The sequence below is a fragment of the Diachasma alloeum genome, unplaced genomic scaffold (assembly GCF_001412515.2).
Source record: "Diachasma alloeum isolate Michigan unplaced genomic scaffold, Dall2.0 Dall_scaffold_00194, whole genome shotgun sequence".
NCBI classification, from domain to species: domain Eukaryota; kingdom Metazoa; phylum Arthropoda; class Insecta; order Hymenoptera; family Braconidae; genus Diachasma; species Diachasma alloeum.
In genome coordinates this window covers 734,665-743,388 of record NW_021680359.1, presented here as the reverse complement: position 1 = coordinate 743,388, position 8,724 = coordinate 734,665, and the positions used below count along the sequence as shown (strand labels likewise).

The following is an 8,724-nucleotide window of genomic DNA, read 5'->3' as shown; positions in this document are numbered from 1 at the left end:
GAGTATCCGAGGCTGAGCGTCGCGACGCCTGCCCTGCTGTTCATAATAAAAGAAACGCAGAGAGTGAATATTCTCTCCATTTCTTCACGTTTTCATCAGACTTGATGGCGTTTGTGGAATCAACACAGTCCAAAACCCTCTCCGAAAAACTAAAGCATTGGAAATAAATAAAAAATGAGGGGAAGAGAGAGAGAGAGAGGAAGGAGAGCACAGAGTTGGTGGCCGGAAGCACGAAGCGACAATTTCCTGGTTCCTTTGTTGGACCGTCTCGTACGGGAGCTTTTGAAGGTCGCGTGGAAAATCACGTTTGCGGAAACTCAAGTGAATAAGACGAAGAGAAATGGAATGAGACGGGTGATGAAGGGGGGGTTGAGAGGATGGGGGAGATTGCAAAGGGCGAGCTCGAGTGAGAGCTAGTTGTGGATAGGAAAGAAAAATAGAAATAAAAAAGAGCGAAACTCAGGTGCTGCGGTGAAAAACATTCTTTGAGGGGCTATCTCGATTGGTCGACACAGTCAAAAGTATTTACCGCTCGTTAGAGACACTGCGATAGAGAGTGGAAAAGAGTCGGAGAGAGGTTTGAGTATGTTTCTGCCACTTTTATTTTTACTTTTATTTTCATGTTTTCTTTTTGTTTCTTCCGCTTTCAAACGCTCACTGTAACCGTCACTGGCTTGAGCTTGTTTCCTTCGCACCGGCGAGAATAATAGCTGAGTTAAATGCTTGGAAAATGTTTAAAATTGTTAACTTGGAAAAAAAGACAAAATAAAGATAAGAAAATTGAGAACGTGGTTTGTCTGGGTGAAAGGAGTTTTTACGGAGTCGTATTCTTTCGTTTTTCAAATTGCGAAAAAAAAACATATGGGGTGGTTCTGATAATCAGGATGAATTTGCCCTCACTGAAATGGGTTGGCTATGTAAAAAATAGAATAACAATTTGCAAATTTAGAATAAAATTTTATTTTATTCAATGATAATTTGATTTTTTTTCGTGATTGAAACAACAATTTAGTTCAATTCGAAAATGAAGTCTTTCCTTTTACCGCATTTTTTTTCTTTCTAATTCTTTTATTTGATCGAATCGTGTCACTGAAGAATCTTCATAATTTCTATATCCTCTGAAAGTAAATTATGTATAATAGCTCAATAAATTTCAGCCAACCTATTACATATAGATTGCAAATACAAACTGACAATTTTTTTCGATATACAGACTGCATATATGCATTTCACGTACAATTATTTTATCATTTTTTTTTACTTTTTTACTATTTTTTATTTACTTTTTCACTTTATTCACATTCTGGGAGGAATAAAAAGTAGATACAAAACATGTCTCGTTGAACGTTCAATATACATATGCGAGGAAATAAAACGTCAATTCCATAATACACTTTTAATTATTTTTTTTTATCATTTAATTTCTTTCGTTATAGAAAATGACCAACGGCACAAAACAGTAGCGTAACACTGCCCGTGGCAAAACCAGTCTCAATAAACTCGAAGTGAAAACGAGGGCGTGCACGTGTGGCTAATATATACATATTTTTCTGATAATTCATAACCCGCTACATATAAAGAAGCCGATACGACCATGATTTGGCGAAAGCATTTCCTTGTTATTTTTTTTCTGCTTTTAATGTGTTTTGAAAATCACAGTGGACATCTGTGTTTTATGATTTTCCATATTACCGATCAATTGTTCTTCTCTTCCAATAAGAAACTGCGAGTTAGCGTCTCGACGACCGGCGTCGCTCCACCGGTGCCCATCAAAAAAGATCTGTTGCTTATAATGTCAAATCCTATTCTTTGTATTTCGATATTCCATTTACAATTCTCACTTTAAATTCCTCCTTTACTTACTTTTTATTATTTTTTTTTTTACTTTTTTTTCAATTTTCGTTTTAATTAACTCTAGAAATTTTTAAAGACTATTTAATAATTAAAATCGTGTGAAACGTGGTAACAAATTAATGAAACATTGAAAAATTGCACGATATACAAACTCAGCAATTGCTCTCTTCACTCATACACTTTGTTCGTCAGTCACTCCTCTCAACGTGGACTTTTACTCATTTGCATTTTTTTTGTATATTTTTTATATATCATTTTTTGTCTCGCAACATCGATTCTCAGCAATCGACGCCATCACACGTACTCTTATTACAAACATTAGTCAGCAATAACATCACACTTTTATTTATCTCATTTACATCATTCATTTAATTATCTTTAATTAATACTCTCTTTCTATCGCAATCATTCTCTTATTTTTCTGCGCTTAATTATTCTAAAAAATACGACGTTTACGTTCTACGAGTTTTATCAGTTAATTAATTTGGCCACTGAACATTTAAAATTCTTAGTCCTTTTTGTATTTGTTTTTTTTCAGTTTAGTCGTCCTCGATATTACTTTTTTATATTTATTTTCCATCCCTCGGAGGGACTTGGAAGAATTCAGTATTATGTATATTTATATATTTTCTTCTGAATTTGTAATGAAATTCTTGATTCGATGATTTTTCCACTTTATCGACATGTCGACTTTTAATTACATTATTTTTTTGTATTTCTTTTGCACGTCTATCGATTCGCATTGCTGCGAAGAAAATTTAGTTTAAAAATTAAGGAGAAAAGGATAAAATAAACATGCAAAATCTGAGACCTCTTTCACCATCGTCTGGCCCCACTGCGCTATTGTGTTCTATTTCAAAAAATCAATTTACACATTCAAATTACGAAAAATTTATCATTCTCTTCTCTTTCTTTTCATTCTCCTAATTTCTCTATCGATCTAATTAATTCGTTTAAATCTCATTCCCCAAAGTTTTCCGACTAAAAATTCCAATTGTCTAAAATTTTTACATCGTTCGATGGAGCCACTAAGACAGTACAACTATCTTCTCTATTATTATCTATTGAAAATAGACATGAATCTGTCATTTAGCACCGTGGATCCACATCCTCGCTGGATTTTAGTGAATAAAAAAAATAAAATCCAGGAGTACAAAAGCATTTCCATAAAAACACGCGGTAACTATCACTCGGACTCTTCAAACGATGCAATATTTTCTCACGATCCAATCTCTAACAAAATTTTCCTAATTTTTCTTCGATTCTACTATCATTTGACTAATAATCCCTTACGCATATGATGTTCTCTCGCATTCCAAAAAACTTCTTCGAATGAATATTCAAAATTTCGACGACGAAGAACGCAAATTTCAACGTAATTTATTGGCAGTGATCAACATTCCTTTGTTCATGTCTTTGTTACATTTGTTGAATTATATCATTTATCTTAATATCCAAAAATGAATTAGAATTCAGGCTGGAATTAGTAACACATTAACGAGGACGACGACATCACAACGATGACAGAGAAGCAAGGTATCGTCCTTGGAGAAAGGATGCCTTGGCATTTACATTTGTATCTTTCTTTTTATTGCTCAATGCAGTGACTGTTGACATCACAAAATGCTGGTTAACACATGGACAAGCTGAGGGATTTGATTAGACGTGTCTCTTCATGTGCAGGGCTAAGTGATCGCTGCGCGAGAAACAACGATCGCAGTGCCGGCATTTGAACGGTTTGGCTCCTGTGTGTTTGCGATAATGGCGCGTCAACTCATCAGAACGTGCAAACCGCCATTCGCAGCCCTCCCAACTGCATTTGTATGGTTTTTCACCTGTAACACAGCAAAAAAGACAAGCCACACGTTAATGAAAAATAACGTCATTTTCCCTGTCATATTTACCCTTACCCCCTTTGGAGGTACATTATTAAGTCATAAATAATCCAAAAATAATCTATCAGGGAATTGCTGAAGGTGAGTTGACATTGATGAGGGGGAGGCTCACATTCACGAGACAATACTGGGGTCACCACCTGTGGCGCAATGTTGCCGAGCTTAACGAGCATCGGGGGCTTGTGCGAACGATTGCAAACTACCCCACCTCGCACACATATACCGACAACACATTTCGTTTTTTCTCCTTTTCTTTGATTTTTCATTTCTCTCGCTCACCCTTTTTTCTACTACCAATATTTTTCAAACCCTCGATGCACTAAACCCATTGATTTATTTAACCCACGTAACAGCCTGGCCCATTTTTTACTTCCATTCCGAAGCCGAAACACGAGAAACACGAGAAATTACGAAAATTCCAGAATTTGTCACTGTTTCACACTCTTACTATTATCACATTCATGAGTCATGAGTGAAGGAGGTCATGACTGACAAGACAAGTATACTTCACGTGCGTAAAAAATGTTACCACTATAGTAATAAAATTTATGTCTCACACTTTATTTAACCTCATCTCAAGTCGCAAGTGCAACTTGTGTCGTATAAACGAACTGTCCCACGTTTCTCTTCCTTCTCATTCTCGTGTGTCCGCGGGAGAAGAGTGGAAGGGGCGAGAAAGAGAAGAAGAGGGAACGGTTGTCTGGCGTGACGTCGACAAATCCAGGAAGGACGTGGCGCGGCATAACCAAATTCCACTTCATTCAACCAACCATCTTTCCCCTTCTGTTTTTCCACCTCCCACACTCGGGGTTCTCTTATTTTGCTACAGCCCACGGGTTTTCGCAAGTAGAAAATTCCTGGGGACTTTACAAAGAGAAGGAGAGAGAGAGAGAGAGAAAGAGAGGAGGGAGGGACGAGAGGCACGAGTCCCTCGGTGCTGGGAGAATTACTATGGGACGACTCGAGCGAAAGGGGATTTATTTCTTCCAAGCAATATAGAACTACGTAGCAAGATGAAATAGCCAGCAAAACCTCCTCGTCCCGAGTTGAAAATAAACGGAATGAGAATCAAAACAAGATGGGATCAATACAAAAATGTTTTCATAAAGACTATATAAGAGCATCCATGAATAATTTACTGCAACACCAAGTGCAAAACTTAAATGAGCCTGATAACCGGATGTCACGGATTTGCAATAGCTACGGAAGAAGTGCATAATACAAACAAGCAACAGTCCTCGGTTAATTCTCTTCATGTATAATGTTAATGTCTGAAATGCAAACCGTGAATGAGTGTACATTCGTGATTGGGTGCGTGACAGACGGTGGCACGAAAACATGTATTCGCCCCACGGGAGCACGCAGCCGTTCTTCCAAAAGGAGAGGCATGGTAGAATGGAGCTTGGCCATCACGTATCACGCATTTTATCGTCCCGTAATGGAGAAGAAGCCGACGGCGGGCGCTCACGGACCCCGTAATAAAGTCGGATTAAACAAGACCGTCTTTCTTACTTCAAGACCACAACAAAAAAAAGGCGAGGGAAGAAATACTCGTGCAACTTTAGACGGTGTTGGCAAATGAAACTTTAATAAATGAGACTATTTTTATTGGTGGAGAGAGCTTTTTTTTGAGTCGTTAATTTTTTGCGATAATTATCATGGAATTATGTGAATAGTCAAAAATTCTTTTCATATGGCATATTACGTTCATTGATGGACAACAATTCTGGATAATTTCATCTTTTTTTGCGCATGATCGTGTAATTGATTTACGCTAACTCTGGGGGATACGATGACGTCGAAAAAATATTTGATATGAAAAAGAATTAACGGGATACGTCGGTGAAATTTAAAAGTCTCCACTAGGCCTTGGGACACATTGAACAGTTTGTGATATATGACGGAATATGGGAATAACTGGGGAAAATCTCAGACCTGATTGATTTTGCCCCGTATAACCACGAAAATCTTCAATTTTCCCTGTTTTTACCTTCAAAATGCTCTTTGCGCCGTAGTTTTCATACCATTTTAGTTTTTTTTTCAATGTTTGTTACACTCCAAAGAATGAAGTTGAGCATCCATTTTACTTTATTCGCAATAAATCATGAGTAAATGAATTTTGGATTTCATAAATTTTTCGCGTCTCTAGAGTGGGACTGAAAAATCATTGTTTTAGTAACTGAACATTGTAAACATGCGTAATCTAATTTTTATGAATAACAATGACGATACAATTTTTGAAAATGAAGAGAAACTATAAATGGCGCCAATACATCCCTGCAACGAATTGAACTCCTACAAACGATCGATGGATGCCTTTTGAACCATTTTTTTGTCCATAAAAATGAGATTACGCCTGATTACAATGTTCAATTACTGAGAACAATGAATTTTCAATCTTACTCTAGGGACGCAAAAAATTTCTGAAATTCAAAATTCATTTATTCATGATCTATTTTCGAATAAAGTAAAACGGATCCTTAAAGTTATTCTTTGGAGCGTAACGAACATTTAAAAAAAGTTAAAATCGTATGAAAACTACGGTGCAAGGAGCATTTTGAAGGTAAAAACAGAAAAAAATGGTTTTTGTAGTTATACTAAGGAAAATCGCGGATCCGCGATTATTCCCATACTTCGTCATATATCATAAACTGTTCAATGGATCCCAAGTCCCAGTGAAGACTTTTGAATTTCACGACGCATCCCCTTAAGGGAGATCAGGAAAAAAATCATTTAAATATTTGTAATTTGTAATTTAATAAAACGTAAAAGTCATCGTTAGCAATATGATGTGAAATTGATAAAAGAGTTTCATCCGAGGGAACTTTGCCTTTCTCACTTGCAGTTCCCTTTTCCCATTTATGTGAATAGAATGAAAAATTCTTGGAGGTTGTTATTGTAATAGGAACGCGTGTAAGTTGAACTGACTCCGGGTGATTTTTTCCAGTTACCCACCCGCCCTCGCCATCCCTATAGAAACACGTCCACGAGGGTGTATTGCGTCGATATGTCAGTCCGTCGAGGCAACGCGTGCTCGTCGTCTTTGCATTTTATTAAGTTTGCCGTCTACCGTCGTTGCAATACAACTACCCTTTTTTCTCTCACCACTGGTCCCTTTTTCCTATGTACACACTAGAAGCATTCGACTATATACAATGTGGGGCAACATATACGTGAAAGGACACCGGGGAATTTATGGTGAAAAGTATAGGAACGGGGGAAGGGAAGAGGGGGACTTTCGGCCAATACTCACGAAAAAAGTCTCTCGGACTCTTATATACGTGCCTGCTGACGCCGCGATACATTCCCAAGCAATAACTTGAGATTTTTGTCTCAACGAGAAAGGAAGAAATCATAACTACACTCTTGACTTGTGAAAATAAAGGAAAAATTGTGTTATTCAATTTTGTTTTTGCACGGATGTTGGAAAAACATCACTGAATGAAACATTGTGAATTCGATCTAATTTAATGCAGACGTTGACTTTATTTGTCACCCGATACGTTGAACAAAAGTAGAGAATGGAGAATGGAGAATGGAAAACAATGGAAGGACATTATTTAACCGCTTCTCGCAATGCAAGAGCCGTTCCCCTTGATGTCCCTGGTGTGTACCTTTGGGGTACACGAGGTACCGACAGGCGCCTGCGGTAAGTTTCGCGGTCTACGGAGGTAACACGAGACGGGTTCAATCGGGCAAATGCAATCGTTGTCTACGCGAATGAGACGATCAGTTTCTACCTCGTTTTCTATGGGTTTTGTACGTTGTGAATCACGTTATCCCCACAAAGCGGTTGTATCTACACTCACCCACATGCCTTTTTATCCCCTCAAAATTTAAGTTTAATACTACAAAACTGAAAGCCCCTCCTTCATCCCCTTCATACTTTCAGCTACTACGTACTCAATTTTCCCTGTGTCTGGTGCGATGAGCTTTCGAACGGATCAAAGTCCTGGCAGTAAGCGAGAACAATAGACTCGGGGAATGGAATTCCAGAACGGAAAGTCCCTGTAATTGGAAATCTCTCTACCAATGCCGTCGTGAGACTACCACACACCGCGCCTCGACTCCTATACTCTGTTTCGGATCGATAGTCTCGATTCGCTTCCTCCATTCACTCTGTCTCTTCTGCCCGATGGTCCTAGCTGTCTTGCAACCCCCCCTGGCGTCCAGTACTCCCAACGGGGAATCCCCCAATTCCCCCTCTCACTTGATCACATGCCTGTCTCGTTACACGCGGATGATACTCCAACAACACGATCGTTTAAAATTACTCCAAACCCTCAGTTATTTTCATCTGCACGTTTCTCTTTTTCCATCGGTTTTTCTCAAGTATTAAATCTTGATCATACCACCAGCATAAACGTACATCATTCTGCACTCAGGTAACGGTGAATCTAAGCATCCAAACCAATTCGAATACGTGGTGAATTAATTAATACGGTGTATTAAACGCCCAACGACGCCCGTAATAACTGAGAGAAACGCCGTTATCTGTGATATGGGATATAATCCAAAACGCAGTAGAGATGCAGAGGAGGATACTCTTACGCATCGACCCCAGCCCCCTCTCTTGCCTTCATCCACACAGTCATCACGGTAGAATTCATAACAGAGTAATAATCGCCAGGACGAGCACCGTATGCATAATCCCCGGGCGTAGTTAGCAGTTCTGCTTAACGATCCCCGTCTAACGCTAGAAGCAATCCGAGTCGGAACAGCCATCCGCACCACCACTGTCCTTCCCTTCTTCCTACTTTCCGTTGTCCCTTATTACTTGTCCTTGATGTCACGGGATTCTAACGCGAGTGGGAGTGAGAGAAGAATGAGAAGGGGGAGAACGAAAATGGGAGGGAGGATGAGTTTGTTCTAGGAACTGCGGCCAGCGCTTGGGTGCGACAAAAACCCTGGACAAAGAGACCAAAGAACGGTTGAGGGAACGAGTCGAAGACCGGCGGGGGGGGGGGGGGGGGGG

At 39.0% G+C, this 8,724-nt stretch overlaps 1 protein-coding gene across 2 annotated transcripts in view; it reads right to left on the bottom strand.

Annotated features, from left to right (window-relative positions):
- Positions 1-936: 936 nt before the first annotated feature.
- LOC107048534 (Krueppel-like factor 6) overlaps positions 937-8,724 on the bottom strand; it is a 230,709-nt gene continuing 222,921 nt past the window's right edge. For both annotated transcript variants that reach the window (XM_015271739.1, XM_015271740.1), the window contains exon 6: positions 937-3,689. In XM_015271739.1, the coding sequence (XP_015127225.1) occupies positions 3,514-3,689 (176 nt within the window). In that variant the 3' untranslated portion in view covers positions 937-3,513. The remainder of the gene's footprint in view (positions 3,690-8,724) is intronic.